This window comes from Rhinatrema bivittatum, chromosome 3 (assembly GCF_901001135.1).
Source record: "Rhinatrema bivittatum chromosome 3, aRhiBiv1.1, whole genome shotgun sequence".
Lineage (NCBI taxonomy): Eukaryota > Metazoa > Chordata > Amphibia > Gymnophiona > Rhinatrematidae > Rhinatrema > Rhinatrema bivittatum.
The window spans coordinates 301,721,526-301,738,803 of NC_042617.1; the positions used below are offsets into that span (position 1 = coordinate 301,721,526).

A 17,278-nucleotide genomic window follows, 5' to 3' on the forward strand; every position below is an offset into this window, starting at 1 on the left:
TACCTGAAGACTGGAGGATAGCTAATATAACCCCAATATTTAAAAAGGGCTCCAGGGGCGATCCAGGAAACTACAGACCGGTTAGCCTGACTTCAGTGCCAGGAAAAACAGTGGAAAGTGTTCTAAGCATTAAAATCACAGAACATATAGAAAGACATGGTTTAATGGAAAAAAGTCAGCATGGCTTTACCCAAGGCAAGTCTTGCCTCACAAATCTGCATTTATCCAGCCACCTCAGCATTTATCCAGCCTCCTCAGAACTCATCCAGCTACCTCAGCATTCATCCAGCCACCTCAGCATTCATCCAGCCACCTCAGCATTCATCCAGCCTCCTCAGAACTCATCCAGCTACCTCAGCATTCATCCAGCCACCTCAGCATTCATCCAGCTACCTCAACATTCATCCAGCCTCCTCAACATTCATCCAGCCTCCTCAGAACTCATCCAGCTACCTCAGCACTCATCCAGCTACCTCAGCACTCATCTAGCTACCTCAGCATTCATGACAGTCGGCCGCGGCAGTCCGCGGCCGGGACCAGGTACTCACCCGTGGCATCGGGTGAGTCCGGAGGCTTCTGCAGGAGCAGGGAGCCTCCTTCAGCGTTCTTCCTGCGGCATTAGCCGCTGCCTAGGCCGGCCTCGGAGCCCAGCGGGGCTGAGCTGACTCCTCCCCCTTCCTGGCTGCCTTAGAGCCGCGCGCGGCTGAAGATAAGATTTAAAGGGGCCACGACAGGATATGGTAGTGGCTCCCTTCTGTGACTCCTCCTTCATCCTGGTATTTAAGGCAAGATCTGCTCCTCAGACCTTGCCTTGGTATTGAGGCTTCTAGTTCCGGATTCTGCGCTGGTGTTCCTGGTCTCCGTTTCTGGTCTCTGTTCCTGGTTTTCGTCCCGCTTCTATTCTCCTTCCTTGTTGGACTGATTCTTGGCTTTCGACCCCTGGACCAGCTGTCGTTCTTCATTTGGCTTGACCTTGGACTGGCTGTGGACCCTTCTCCTGGCTTGCTTCTGGACTGGCTGTGGACCCTTCTCCTGGCTTGCTTCGAGACTGGCTGTGGATCCTTCTCCTGATTTGCTCCTGGACTGGCTGCGGACCCTTCTTCTGGCTTCGACCCTCGGAACGGCTTTCGATTACTCTTCGGCTTCGACTCCTGGACTGACTAGACCTGCTGGAGGCGCCAACCATCTGGAATCAACGATCTGCAGGAGGCGCCTGCATTCAGACCAATCTTCAGTCCTGAGGGAGTCTCCTAAGTCCCAGCGGCCGAGTTCCTACAGGCTCCTCCTGGGGGTACCGCGAGCTTCCAGGGCGAAGTCTTTTACTCGACTGGCGAACCTTCAGGCCTTGCCCTCTGACAATAAGGACCAGAGAGGATTAACTCCCCCTTTGGCAGTGATAATCTTACCTCAGAACAAGGGTCCACTTCCGGAGTCATAACAGAATACCAAGGCCATGGACCCGGCAGAGGCTTCTGCTCGTCAGGCCATTCCCGGACTAGCCCAGAAAGTCAGGGAGCAGCAACGGATATTAGAATCTATAGCCGCCTCCCTGGAGCGACTCAACACCCAGCTGGATTCCATTGCTGCAGTCCAGACAGCTCCTCCATCATTTCCGCCACCATCCGTAGGGCTGGGTAATGCCCATTCTATGATTCCTTTGCCTATTCCTCCACATTATGCTGGTGAACCTCGTTCATGTCAAGGATTCCTCGACCAATGCGGTATGCATTGTCAGCTACAAGCTTCTCTGTTTCCGGATGATCTAACCAAGACTACGTATATTTTATCTTTGTTGGAAGGCAAGGCACTAGCATGGGCTTCCCCCTACTGGAGACGATCAGATCCTATTCCACAAAATCTTCCTCAGTTCTTGAATCTGTTCCAAACAGTCTTTGATGATCCAGGGAAACAAGTAGTCTCTGGCTCCAAGCTTCTTCAACTCTGCCAAGGAGGTCATCTGCTGGCAGACTACACCATAGAGTTTAGAACTCTTGCATCAGAACTTCATTAGGAGGAGGAGAACTGTCTCCAGACCATATTTTTGGAGGGATTGTCATCCAAAATTAAAGAGGAAATGGCAGCCCGTGAGTTGCCTCACTCATTGGATTCTTTGATTGATCTTGTCACCAGGTTTGATCGCCGTTACAAGAAAGAGCTCGTGAAGGACACAGTACAGGTAGACACATGACTATGTCTAGTGCTGTTCATTCCTCTCCCCCAGCAGCTCGATCGACATCCAACACAGAGAGGTCGGGCGAAGAACCTATGCAGTTGGGCCGTAGATCTGTCTCTCCAGAAGAAAGGCAAAGGCGACGTAAGGCAGGCCTCTGTTTATATTGTGGAGGAGCGGGTCATCTCATTACACGTTGTCCTACGCGTCCAGGAAACTGCCAAGCTTAGGGTATATCGGAGGAGTAACCCTAGGCATCACTACTCCTGCTCCTCCACTCACATGACAAATAACCCTGCTTCTAAGAGATCACAAATTTTCTACATTGGCGTTAGTAGATTCTGGGGCTGGAGGAAGTTTCATCCTGCAAGATGTGGTGGAACAACTACATATTCCTATCAGTCTGTGCCCCAAGCCTTTAATCATCTCTTCCATCCATGGAGACCCTCTACCAGGGAGAATAACTCATCACACGATTCCCTTGGACTGCATATTGCACCGAATCATACTGAAAGCATCACCTTTTATATCATTCAGAAAGCCATTCACCCAGTTGTTCTTGGGATTCCTTGGTTGCAACTGCACAATCCAGTTTGACTGGACATCACTAAGACTGGTTCATTGGGCTCCAGCCTGTCGTGGAACTTGTATTAAAGAATCCAATGCCTCTAGTACCATTATCTGCACCACTCGTCTGGAGGGCCTTCCTTCCCAGTATGAACAATTCATCGATGTTTTCTCTAAGAAGGCTGCAGATATGTTGCCTCCGCACCGGGAATTTGATTGTACCATTAACTTGGTTCCTGGAACTTCCCCACCGTGTGGTAGGGTTTATCCGCTATCCGCATTGGAGACTCGTGCTATGACTGAATATGTCCAAGAAAACTTACAGAAGGGATTCATTCGACGATCCAAGTCTCTAGCAGGGGCCGGGTTTTTCTTTGTTGGGGAAAAAAGACGGTATGTTACGCCCTTGTATTGACTACCGTGGACTTAATGCAATTACCATCAAGGACAGATACCCTCTACCGCTGATAGCGGAACTTTTTGACCAACTACAGGGAGCCAGAGTGTTCTCTAAACTGGATCTACGAGGAGCGTATAATCTAATCAGGATTCGGGAGGGTGATGAATGGAAGACTGCTTTTAACACCAGAGATGGTCATTATGAATACCTTGTTATGTCCTTCGGATTGACAAATGCCCCTGCAGTGTTCCAGCATCTCATTAATGAGATTTTCCGAGACCTACTTTATGTATGCATGGTAGTCTACCTTGATGACATTTTGATTTTTTCCTCCAATCTACAGACACATCGGCAACATGTGATTCAGGTGTTACAACGCTTAAGAGAGAACCGTTTATACGCCAAGATTGAAAAATGCATCTTTGAATAGGAATCCTTACCCTTCCTGGAGTATATTATTTCCAAACACAGTTTCCAGATGGATCCTTCCAAATTAAGATGTATCCAAGAGTGGCCCCAGCCGAAAGGATTACGTGCACTTCAGAGGTTCCTCGGATTCACAAACTACTATCGTAGTTTTATTAAGAACTTTTCCAAACTGGCCGCACCCCTTACCGCACTTACCCATAAAGGGTCAAACATCAAGGAATGGCCTATTGAGGCTGAGCAGGCCTTTCAAGAGCTTAAAAGTTCTTTTCTCCAGCAACCCTGTCTTTGACATCCCGATAATAAACATCCATTTATTGTGGAGGTGGACGCTTCTGCGGAAGGAGTAGGAGCTGTTTTAAGCCAGCAGGACATCTCAGGGACCTCTCATCCTTGCTCCTATTTTTCGAAGAAATTTTCATCAGCGGAGCGTAATTACTCCATCGGGGACAAAGAATTACTTGCCATAAAACTGGCTTTTGAAGAGTGGCGGCAATGGCTGGAAGGAGCTCAACACCGTATAACGGTATATATGGCTCATAAGAATTTGGTATATCTTCAACAGGCCCAACGTTTGAATCTGCGCCAAGCTCGGTGGGCACTCTTTTTTACACGTTTTCACTTCGAACTGCGATATTGCCCAGCTAACAAGAATGTTAAAGCTGATGCCTTATCTCGATCGTTTTCCACAGAAGACACAGTAGAACCCATTCAGCATATTAAAGATCTGGCTTGCATCACCCTAGCCACCACCTTCACGGTCCCACCTGGAAAAACGGTGGTACCTAAGAGACTACGGAATAAAGTGTTGGCCTGGGGACACAATTCTCAGCTAGCAGGACACCCAGGACGAGCCCGGACCCAGACACTTCTACAACAGTACTATTGGTGGCCTGGAATGTGTAAGGATATAAAAGCTTATGTGGCTTCCTGTCCAACACGTGCCCAACATAAAATTCCTACTGGGAAAATACAAGGACTGATACAACCATTACCGGCACCCTCGAAACCTTGGACCCACATTTCCACAGATTCCATTGTGGAACTTCCGCCCTCAGAGGATAATACTGTTATATGGGTGGTAGTGGACCGATTTTCTAAAATGGCCCACTTTATCCCACTACCCTCCCTCCCGTCTGCTCCTCAGTTGGCTCAACTGTTTAATTATGCGCCATATCTTCAGACTTCACGGTCTGCCACAGCACATTGTTTCTGACCAAGGTCCTCAGTTCACTGCATGTTACTGGCGCAATCTCTGTAAAAAAATTTCACATTTCTTTGGACTTTACTACCGCGTTTCACCCGCAAGCCAATGGACAGGCTGAAAGTACGAATCATACTTTATTTATTTATTTATTTTTGGTTTTTATATACCGGAAGTTCTTGTATAATATACATATCACTCCGGTTCACAGATAACAGAGATAACTATCGCCGGGATGGCGGTTTACATGGAACATATCGAACAGTTAATCTATTATAAAGTAGAATACAAACTAAGATCTTTTAAAACAATTTCTGCACATATATGTCAATTCTCGCCAAGATGACTGGGCAACTCTTGTCTCGGGCTGAATTCTCCCATAATTCTCACGCCTGTACGGCTACGGGGGCTTCACCTTTTCAAATCATATTTGGACGGCAACCCAGACCACCTTTACCTTTGCCGTTACCGGTTCCTTCCCCAGCAGCACAGCTCACTGCTGCACAATTAAGACGGCTATGGGTCCATACTCAGCAGATGCTACGTAAAGCGGCACTCTCCGCCAAAAACTTTGCCGATAGGCACCGTCAACCAGGTCCTCAGTTCCGTCCAGGTGAAAAAGTATGGCTGAGCACCCGGCACATCCGCCTGAGAGATCCGTCCATACGACTAGCTCCTCGTTATATTGGGCCTTTTCTGGTGCTTCGACAACTAGGTCCTGTGACCTATCAACTTCGTCTGCCTGCGACATTACGAATCCATAACTCCTTTCACACGTCTCTGCTGAAGCCGTTGGTCCTCACTTGGCCTGCCTGCAAGGTCCCTGAAGCTGCACCGCCTAGGGCAGAAGAAGAGACGATTTATCAGGTGCATGAGGTACTTGATGTCCGTAAACGAGGTCGCACATGGGAATACTTGCTGTCTTGGGAAGGATTTGGGCCGGAAGAGAATTCCTGGGAGCCTGCTAAGAACATCATGGATAAAGCACTTCTCCAGACCTTTCACAATGAACACCCAGATAAACCCAAGCCTTCTAGAGGGAGGCCTAAAGGAGGGGGTACTGTTATGGTCGCCAGCCGCAGCAAGCTGCGACCGGGGCTGACTGTCATGGCTGCCGGCCACGGCGGTCCACGGCCAGGACCAGGTACTCACCCGCAGCGTCAGGTGAGTCCGGAGGCTTCTGCAGGAGCAGGGAGCCTCCTTCGGCGTTCTTCCCGTGGCCTTGGCCACTGCCCAGGCCGGCCGCGGAGCCCAGCGGGGCTGAGCTGACTCCTCCCCCTTCCTGGCTGCCTTAGAGCCGCGCAAGCGGCTGAAGATAAGATTTAAAGGGGCCACGACAGGATATGGTCGTGGCTCCCTTCTGTAACTCCTCCTTCATCCTGGTATTTAAGGCAAGGTCTGCCCCTCAGATGTTGGTTCAGTGTGCTGCGGCAGTCAAAAAAACAAACAGAATATTGGGAATTATTAGGAAGGGAATGGTGAATAAAATGGAAAATGTCATAATGCCTCTGTATCGCTCCATGGTGAGACCACATCTTGAATACTGTGTACGATTCTGCTCGCCACATCTCAAAAAAGATATAATTGCGATGGAGAAGGTACAGAGAAGGGCTACCAAAATGATAAGGGGATTGGAACAGCTCCCCTATGAGGAAAGACTATAAAGGTTAGGACTTTTCAGCTTGGAAAAGAGACGGCTGAGGGGGGATATGATAGAGGTGTTTAAAATCATGAGAGGTCTAGAACGGGTAGATGTGAATCAGTTATTTAGTCTTTCGGATAATAGAAGGACTAGGGGGCACTCCATGAAGTTAGCATGTGGCACATTTAAAACTAATCGGAGAAAGTTCTTCTTCACTCAACGCACAATTAAACTCTTGAATTTATTGCCAGAGGATGTGGTTAGTGCAGTTAGTATAGCTGTGTTTAAAAAAGGATTGGATAAGTTCTTGGAGGAGAAGTCCATTACCTGCTATTAATTAAGTTGACTTAGAAAATAGCCACTGCTATTACTAGCAACGGTAACATGGAATAGACTTGCTTTTTGGGTACTTGCCAGGTTCTTATGGCCTGGACTGGCCACTGTTGGAGACAGGATGCTGGGCTTGATGGACCCTTGGTCTGACCCAGTATGGCATGTTCTTATGTTCTTAGGCAAGATAAACCTCAATAGAAGAATTGAAAAACGATAGAAACAATTTAAAAATGACATTTTGATGTAAAAAATATATTTGGCTTGGGGTCCTGCAGGACCTGGGTTTGATTTCCGGACCTAAGCATAACAACAAACTGGACAATTCTGCTCCCTGGGCTGGCTGGAGCTGAGGATGCAGCCCCTGGTGGGGAGTGAAGCTTCAGCTATTGCTCAATGGTGACACCCAAAGGCCGGATTCCCAACAAGATTGTATTCATTTTTATGAATTCAATTGTTGTGGGTCCTTTTACCAAAGGCAAATGTATTAGTAAAATAAAATACACTAAAACGCTTCAGGGCGCTTCAGCCTTGGCGATGGCGCATGTGATCACCGCGTCCCCAGTGTGGCCAAGGAGGGACCCTCAGCCAAATGAAGGGAAGCCAAAGCTGGAAGGGGCTGCAGGTGCGGGAACCGCAGCCTCAGTCCAGGAAAAGTCTCCCCGCATCTGACAAAGCGACGGGGCCTCCGTGACAGCAGCTCCTGTACAGTCCCCGCCCCCTCCCAGGCGCTGCTCTGCAAGGAGACGCGCGACCGCCGAAAACAAAAGGAAAGCGCGCCGAAGGGAGCCACTTCTCCGAGACAGAGGGGAAATGGTGGGAACTGGATCCCCCTCGGCTTTCCCTCGCCGCGCAAGCAGTGTGCTCTAGGGGAGGAGACGCGGTTCGCGATCAGACGATGCAAGCCTTCTGCTGTGCATTTTGCTAGCTGCTGGCTGGGAGCCCGGCCAGAGTCGGAGATCCACGGTTCGGTCGCCAAGTGGATGGTGGCTTTTTTGGCTCGCGTCATGACGGCTCGGGAGTGCATCTTGAGGACCCTGGAGGAGCTGACCAGCAGCCAGCTGAAGGCATTTCGGTTTCACGCCGAGTCGACGGGGATCCCGAGGGGCCGCTTGGACGAGAGCCAGCAGCGGGAGGCGCTGGCGGAGCTGCTGCTGAGCCACTTCGGGAGGAAGAAAGCACTGGGCATGGCCACCTGCATCCTGGAGAGAATCCCACGCAGGGACCTGGTCAGGAAGCTGCAGCTGCAGGCATCAGCGCTCAGGTCAGCACTTGCTCTCTGTTCGGCTCGCGTGGGGGTTGGACGATCCGGGGCCCCTCAGGCAGTTCAAGAAACTTGAATAGGACAAACGTTTAAGAAGTAATTTGACATTTCAGTTCCCGAGCAGAGCCTTTTCCCCAGGGATAGAATGCCAGTGATGATGCTCATTCTCCTTAATCACAGATGATCAAAGCTCCGGGCGCAATGCAAGAAACCCCGCTGTAAATCATGATAGTTAAAATTCAAATCCAGTTGGAAAACTCCAAGTAAAAATCTAACCCACCTCAGCAACAAACATCTAGATAAACAGGTGAGACACATAATAGTCTAAGAAAACCGAAAGAAAATATCATGAAAACAATATATTTATCTTTATTAAAAATGCCTTAATCGCCTATGCAACAGGCACTAGGCGATGTACAAAATTAAAAACATTTATAGTCCAAGTAAAACAAAATATTAACATCTAATACAGACAATATGTACTGAACCCGCCTTATCCGCACATAAGAATCCTCGCAGGAGAATGTTCCTGCTTACAGTATCTTTAGCAATAGCTGACTGATAGCAGCAATGAGCTGAGGGCAATTAGCAAAAATAAGCATGGTTTTAAATGTTTTTAAACAATCCAGTTGCCTAATCTGTAGATAACTGGCAGAAAAAGACGATCACTAATAGATGAAAGGAAGAATCCACAGTCCGTGTTGCCGATGTTGCAGGCGCTATCTGCTTCAGTGGACCAAGCAGATCTCGATTCTGGCGTTCACTATATGGCAATCTGATTCACTAACACAAAAAGGGGTTTGAATTAACACAAGTTTGAAACCTGTGAGCAGTAGCGCCAATTGTCAAGGCTTCGTTCAGCCCTGGCTACTGTCCACTTGCACATCTTTCATTAACATTCAGAATTCAATTACCTTATAAACATTAAGGAAAAAAAACTATAAAAAATCTTATATTCGCTCATTTTATGCTTGGATCAGAAAGTATGAACTCCATCTCCCTGCATGCAATCGGGCAAAACCAGGACTAGATCAACCTCTTTGGGCTGACCTGGGTGAAGCGGCACCTATCACTGTAAATGATGAGATCGTTTCTCTCCGTTTTTGACTGCAGTTTGGAGCTCAGTATAAATGGATCTTTCTTGTTGTAGCCCGGTCTCTCACACAGCTTTGCAGACTTTCACTGCTTATGCTGCTGTTTTTTGTCCCCAGAGAGTGAGTGGGTCCTCTTGCTGTTGTCTCCACTCCTTTGTTCTGTTGTCAATGAAGGAACGATATACACAATGTCAGCCATGTGCAGAGTCAGGTGATATGAATAAACCAATTGCAAAGAAGGCAGCTTACTGTTTTTTTATGACTGCCTATACAGATAAATTCACTTCCTGTTCTTAGTCACCGGAGCCTTGCGTTTGGCAGTTATGTAGAGACCCCTTTGTGATCTCCACTATTTAGCCCCAGACTAAGATTTGAGGTAGAAGAGTGTAGGAGTGGAATTTGCTACAATACCCCTGCATTGTGGCCGCAGTACTGTGTTATCTAGTCTGCTAAGTACAGGCAGGATTAGAGGTCCTTTGGCATTTTTGCAGGCTAAGGGGCTGTCCATAAATGACAAAACACTATTTTGGCATGAAATCAACCCCCACCTCGTCACAAATCTCCAAACCCTCTTTCAACTTAGACCCCCCCCCCTCCCTCGTCACAAAAGTTGTAACTCCTCCCCCCTGTCGGAGTGTGACATCATTTATGGACCGCCCGTGCAATAACTGGTGTGTTAAAATTGTGCTGAAATTCAGTGGATGGTTTAACACAGGCAAACATTTTTTAAACTCCTGATGCAGTAAGCTAATATTATGCTAATGCATTTGGAGTTAAAATGTCCATTCAGCACAGGCAGAGTGCACATTTTAATTTGGGGTGGGACAGAAGTGTGGGTGCCGCGCCGTAACCTGCACTACTGCCGCTGAGAGAGTCCCTATCCCGGAGTTGCCAACTAAGGTGATTTAAATCAGTGAACCAGGTGGATCTCCCAGAGCAGCTGCAGCAGGCATCTGAAGTCCTCGGTCTGAAACAGGACCAAAAGAATACTTCAGGGGAGAGGACTGGAGGGGCTTGACAGATGCTTCTTGACTGTCCCGGCAGGCCCTAGACAGTGAGTGCTCATAAAAATATCCTGACTAAAGAGGGTGCTTAGAGATAAGAAATAGTTAAAAATTCCACGTTGTACATCCCCCTCCCCACTGTTTAGCCCTGTTGGTCCAGGAAAAGGAGTGGTCCCAGATATCACAACCTACAGAGATACCCTACCAAGGTTTAAAAGCCACTCTGATTTATGAGAAGACTGATCAGGTCCACATGCAGGAAGAATTTCGGCAGATTAATGCTGGAAACTTTCCTCCACCTCTCACCAAGAGTAAAAATTTCCAGTGCTAGGGAAATGAGACTTCTGCCAGCACGCCTCTCTGTCAGGCCAATACAGTACAGTGCGCTCCGACGACGGGCGGAAAACGCACATCCAATCTGCGGCACCTAATAGGGCCCTCAACATGCAAATGCATGTTGAGGGCCCTATTAGGTATACGCGTGCGATACAGTAAGTAAAATGTGCAGCCAAGCAGCATATTTTACTTTAAGAAATTAGCGCCTACCCAAAGGTAGGCGCTAGTTTCTGCCGGCATCGGGAAAGTGCACAGAAAAGCAGTAAAAACTGCTTTCTATGAAGAGTAAAAAAAGTAAAAGAAAAAAGAAAAAAAAAATTTTAATGGGCCGGCGGCTGTCGGGCCGAAAACCGGACGCTCAATTTTGCCGGCGTCCGGTTTACGAGCCCGTGGCTGTCAGCGGGCTTGAGAACTGACGCCGGCAAAATTGAGCGTCGGCTGTCAAACCCGCTGACAGCTGCCGCTCCGGGTCAAAAGGAGACGCTAGGGATGCGCTAGTGTCCCTAGCACCTCCTTTTGCCCATTTCTACCGCACCACCTAATTAGCATACTGAATCGCGCGCACCGGAAGAGCGGGCGTTCGTCCTCTTTCCCGCGTTTTTACTGAATCGGCCCGTGTATTGGGAGGAGATAGCCAATGCCCTCATGAGCTTGGGATTTCCATGCGAGGGCGCTAATTGAACTGCACAGTGTTGTGCGTCCATTTTTTTTGAACAGAAAGCTCCTTTGCTGCATCGGCAGTAAAGTGTCTGCTCCCAAAAAATGGGCGCACAAGTACAGGTAAAACTGCTTTCTGTTGAACGCACTTCATTGCATCGGCCTGTTGGTTAGCTGTTGAAGGAGAAGGTGCTGGCTTTTTTTTTTTTAGCAGTTGCCTTATATCCAGGGCCGGCTCATTCCAATACGTGAACTAGGCGGTCACCTAGGGCACCAGCCAGTAGGGGGAGGCAAAGAGCAGCCTTGTGGGGCCGCAGGCGGAGCCCATCCCACTCTCGGCCATAGAGACTCGGCGGGCCACAAGCAGCATAACTTCTCCAGTCGCTATATTTGGCCCACCAATGCCAAATGATGACATTACATCATCATCATGAGCCTGTTGCAGCTGAAGGCACATTAGGTCCACCCAATCAAAGCTGCCCAATACTGGAAGAAGAGACCTGTGGAATGGCCATCACGGATCCTATCCCATGGCATCCAAAGAAGAAGAGGGCTGCAGCGTATCCCAGCCATGGTGGCCAAAGAAGGGGTCTGGCAGTGACGGAAGAAGAGGCCGTGTGTGTGTGAGTCAGAGCCTCTGTATGTGTGTGTGACTGGGAGCCTGTGTGTGTGGGAGTTGGAGAATGAGAGACTGAGTGTGTGTATGTGTGAGAGAGCATGTGAGAGCAAAAGCCTGTGTGTAACAGAAGAGAGATCATTGAGAACGAGAGCCTATATGTGTGTGGGAGCATGTGAGAGACTGCAAATGAGAGCTTGTGTGTGGGTCAAAGTGTGAGTGAATGTGTGTATATTTGAGGGAAACTGTGAGAGAAAGCATGTGAGAGTGAGAGCGCGCGTGTGTGTGTGTGTGTGTGTGTATGTGTGTGTGTATGTGTGTGTGAAGGAGGGAAGATAGGAGGAAAGAGAAGAGACAGAAAGAGAAAAGAGACCCTGAAAAAGGAATTAGGAAAAGATCAACAAGGGGACAGTGGAAAAAAGAGACTGGGCCAACCAATTAGAAAAAGAAAAAAAATTCACACTACAAAGGTAAAAAAAAAAATGGAGGTTTTAGTGATTGGAATATGCCATCTTTGGGAATGTGCATTTCATATTTTTCTGTTTTGCTCTCTCTTTAGAGTTCCACTATTCAGAGTCTGGTTTCTCAGGCTTTCTATTTCGGTTTTGTCTGCATGCTTCTGTTTCTGATTTGTAGTCCTTTGTTTCTGCATTAGGTGAAGGTCTGTGTTCTGCCTGCGTGTGACTGAGGTGCAGTATTGCTGCTAGCCTGTAGTTTCTCTGTAGAGATTTGTAGCAGTCTGGCTTCTCTGTTACCCCAGAAGGTGGTGTTCTAGGGCTTGGTATATTTTCATAGATAAAGAATGCTTTTGTTTGAGTCCTGAGAGTTATTGCTGCGATTTGTATGGTATGGTAAGGTTCTAGGTATCTTGTGTTTTTTCGCAGGGGTTTGTGTTACTTCACAAGGTGTTTAGCAGTGGAGGGATTTTGTTTTGCTGAGGTGACACCAGAATTTGAATATATTTTTTTTCATGCTGGGTTGCAATGTAAGCTGTCCTAATTCTGTTCTGCACCTGATCTTATGATTATTATGATTATTGCTATTTTATTGTAGATGTGTTTTTTTAATGATGAACTCCAAGGGGGACACCCCCTACTCGAAGACACCTCCCCCGCCCCCACCCAGACAACGTATAATGTGGCACTAGCATAAAAAAGGTTGCCCACCCCTGGTCTAAAAAAACTAAAAAATGCAATAGAGGATGAGGATCATGACAGGATCAGTGGCAATGTATGATTATTCTGTATTTTTGGTGACGTTTGGCTCCATTCCACAAGACTGCCTCCCAGCAGCTTTAAAACAAAATGTGCCTCTCTCTCAACCCACTTCCTCTCTCTTCCCTGAACAATCGCATTCACATACAAACTATGCACCTATTGATACTTACATTTTCCAAGAGAACTCCTTAAGAGCTGCAATCCAAAGGCAGTTCAGCAATTTTAGATCCAAACAGGAGATAAGTAAACATGAGCCTTATGCTCCTCTTTCAAATAATTGAATTGTGAAAGATGTGTGAATAGACAAGTAGCCAGGGCTGAAGCTTTGACGATTGGCTCCGCTGCTCGCATGTTTCAAACCTGTGACAATTCATCCCCTTTATGTGGCAGACTGGCTAGATGAGCCGTTCCAATTTACCAATGCAACAGCCACACTAGAACCACCAACAATTATACTTAGGGAATAGCCACTGCTATTAATTGCATCAGTAGCATGGGTTCTTCTTAGAGTTTGGGTAATTGCCAGGTTCTTGTGGCTGGTTTGGCCTCTGTTGGAAACAGGATGCTGGGCGTGATGGACCCTTGGTCTGACCCAGCATGGCAATTTCTTATTTATTTAACACTGCTTTCATACCGATACCGGCATTCGTCAGAAAACATCATGCCGGTTCGCAGTTTAACAAAAGGTGTGGAAAATACAGTATAACATGGGATAGGGGAAAACAGGATAACAATAACCAAAGAAAGGCTATGAAGGTACAGATCAAAAATTGAGATTAAAAGTAGCAAAATTCAACCATAGATTAAATAACAAGATTAAATGACAACGATTACATTAATTTCTTATGTTCTTAACAAAGGGAGCCTACATGTACCCTCCCTAAAAAAGAACGCATCTTACCTCTACCAGGGAGCGTGCCCTCTTCAATAGCCGGACCCACGCTCCGGAACACATTACCTACAACCCTCCGTCTTCAGCCTTGCGCAACCAGATTCAAAGCCAACTTAAAAACTTGGCTGTTCAAACAAGCTTACCCACCATAGACTCTCGCCCCCTCATTGTAGTCCATTTGCATTTGATATTTAGCATTGTATCGTTTGCAGTTACACTGTATTCTTATCTCTACTAATGTTTACTTTTTTATACTATATTCATTTTTTAATTGTCTCACAGTTACCTGGTTTCTCCTTACAATTTACATGCCTTGTTAACTCTGCAATTTTCCGGCCTGATTTTCTTAGTTCTCTTTGGTTTCCTACTTCCCAATCCCCGTGTCCTGTTATTTGTAACTTTTCTTTTCTCTTCAGGTTTAATGTAAACATACAATGTTTAATGTAAACATACAATGGAACATATAGAACCGGTTTAATGTAAACATACAATGGTTTAATGTAAACATTAATGTAAACATACATTTTAATGTAAACATACAATGTAAAAGGTAAATGTAAAAGGTTAAATGTAAAAAGGTAAAATGTAAAAGGTTTAATGTAAACATACATGGAACATATAGAACCGGTACTGTTCTATATGTTCCATGTAAAACCGCCATCTCGGCGATAGTTATCTCTGTTATCTGTGAACCGAGTGATATGTATATTATACAGGAACTTCCGGTATATAAAAACCAAAAATAAATAATAAATAAATGATGTTGCTACTAATACCGGTATAAAAAAAAGTATTAAATAAATAAATACAAGATAGGAACATTTCCTGCCACACATGCTTCTTCCTTCTCTATAACCTTGAACAGGTCACTGTGTCTCTCTCGCCCTAGTTTACCAAGTACTGAAACCTGTAAAAAAAAAAAAAAAGTGTGTGCTGAATTCAGTGCACAGTTTCTCAATTTGCTGGCGAAACATTTTCAAGCCAATGCAATATGGGTGTGTAGAAAACGGGCGCTCAATGCCATCTCTCCTGGGCGCGCGATCCAATATTTAAATGAGGGACCGCACTAAAAAGGAGGCGCTAGGGAAAATTGTGCGTCCCTAGCGCCTCCTCGACATTGGGTGCCCAGGAGAGGTGGCTGTCAGTGTGGGTTAGGAAAATGGACGCTCAAGACACAAGCATCCATTTTCTCCCGTTACCGGCACGATTTACACGGCCTGGACCGTGCACGTATATTGGGCAGACAGAAGAAATGAAATGGCAGAAAAGAGGGAAAAACAAAATGGTGAAGCAAAGAGAATAAAATAAATTATCCAGACACAAGAAAGACTGGACATTTTTTTTTTTTTTTAAAGAAAACATTCTTGATTTCAGCATTCTGCTGTCTATAAATGTGCACAAACATACTGCAGAATTTCCGGAATTTTATCACAGAATCTGCCCCAGAGCTGCTGCATAGCAGGGGTTGTGAGTTTCAGCATTCCCCCTAATCTCACTTCCCCTTTTGTATTTTGGGGACTCACAGGAAGAACTGAGGATCTCACCCTCCCATCCGCTGCCTCAGGAACAGGAGGACTTAGGAAATAAGGGTGGGCGATGAAGTCAAACTGCTGACCATTCTGGGGGAGCTGTCCGAGGCTGACTGTTTATAAAAAAAAAAAAAAAAAATGTTATTTCTTCTTGGCAGCTCGGATCCTAAAGCGAAACTGAAGACTATCTCACGGACGAACTGACCGAACCGCTACAGCAGTGCCGCCCAGATGCAGCTCAGCTCCTGCAGAAGAAATTCCAAGGAGGGATCTTCTGGATAAGTTTAATCTGAAGTCCGACGAAGAAGGAACCAGTGACCTCATTCTCCAAGGTGAGATTCACATTAACCACCGCAAGCGGCTTCTCTCAATGACATGTGGATGAAAACCCTTCCCATACGGTGAGGTCAGTCTGCCTCAGCTGGGACTGGAGCTGGCGGCCTTCTGGCCTAGAGCCTTCAGCTCTGCTGATCAGTCAAAGGACCAGCCTCTCTCACCTCGTAGTGCTAGCCTCACTCTCTCACACTAACCATGGTGCCAGGGACCCAGTACCAACCTTACACTGTCACTGCACACCTCCCTGTCACATTAGCCCCCCAGGCCATTACAGAAATGGGGGCTCCACCTAATAACCAATTAAACAAGCACAACTATAAGGTGGAAAAAACGATACTCCCAAGAAAACCAACGCCACCGACCTTTAACTAAAAGGGGAATGTGTCAGTGTGTAAAATGATACAAAAGGCTAATCTGTAGTCTTTTGCCCTCAATGGGCTTTAAACAGTATTCATAGCTGACATCAAGATGTATAATCAGTCACAATCACCTCTTCCTACTTCCTACTTCCTACTTTATTATTATTCTTAGACTTAGAGGCCAATGTTCAATAGGCCGTTTAGTGGACACGTTATCCGGCTAATGGTAGCCGGATAACTTGTCCCGTATATTCAAAGGGATGAACGTCCCGCTGAATATATTTAAAGTTATCCAACTACATGTGTTTGGACTAGATTTAAATCTAATTGTCTATGTTTGAAGATAAGCCGATGGGATTTCAAGTTATCTGGCCTTGTGTGACTGGATAACTCCCACCCGGATGGACAAAACGGGCCTGCATCTTACTCTTCCCTTCCTGATCCCCAATTTTAGATATGGGTCTCTTGGGCTGTGTACCCCCAATCCTTTTAGAGGCAGTGGTATAGAGTGCTGGCACCTTACCCCCCTAACAAGACGCATCGGTGTTCCTCCCCCCCCCCCCCCCCCCAAAACCTGGCACTCCAGGAAGCCGCCATCTCACCTGCCCCTTCTGATGGCCCTGCTCACCTGTCCATCATGCTCAGGAGTCAAAAGTAATCAGATATTTGGGGCGTAAATTCAGTTTTCTCCACATGGACTTCTGGGTCAGGGACATTTGCAATCCCAGCCCTGGCTTGGGCACAAAGGGGCAGGCGGCAGTGTTGCACCTGGTTTCAGGCTCTTCTTCACCCCATCGGACTGGGACTGAGATTAGTAATTCAAGCTTCCAACAGGGCTTTTTGAGGAGAGAAGAGGGGCAGTGGCCCGGGGATCCCCTAAACAGACTGCAAGGCTGCTAGCGGCCTCTCTCCGTGTGCGGCTCTAAGTTCCCTCCCTTCCTCGCTCTGCTTTTTTCTTTCCTGACTCTTCAGACACCATTCACTTTCGGTCCTGGGGTATTAACTTCTGCTGGTCCCTCCAACAGACCAGTTTACCCTTCAGCTGCTGGGGCAATCTGGCCAGAACCTTTTGTTTGTATTCCCAGCATCACAATTCCCTTTGAGGCTGAAAAAAATGACATCCTGACATTCTCTTTAGAGCAGAAAGGCTGGAGAGATGATAACTAGACCCTGTGAAAGGGTGGAAGTTATGTATACAAATTATCCTTCACACACAGTCAATGGGTTTTAAAGTC

At 46.8% G+C, this 17,278-nt stretch overlaps 1 protein-coding gene across 1 annotated transcript; it reads left to right on the plus strand.

Annotated features, from left to right (window-relative positions):
- Positions 1–5,832: 5,832 nt before the first annotated feature.
- LOC115088576 lies at positions 5,833–15,674 on the plus strand. Its single transcript, XM_029596833.1, has 3 exons — positions 5,833–5,931; positions 7,468–8,003; positions 15,507–15,674. Exons 1-3 carry the CDS (start codon positions 5,833–5,835, stop codon positions 15,550–15,552), a joined length of 681 nt encoding a protein of 226 aa, XP_029452693.1. The 3' UTR covers positions 15,553–15,674.
- Positions 15,675–17,278: the final 1,604 nt, after the last annotated feature.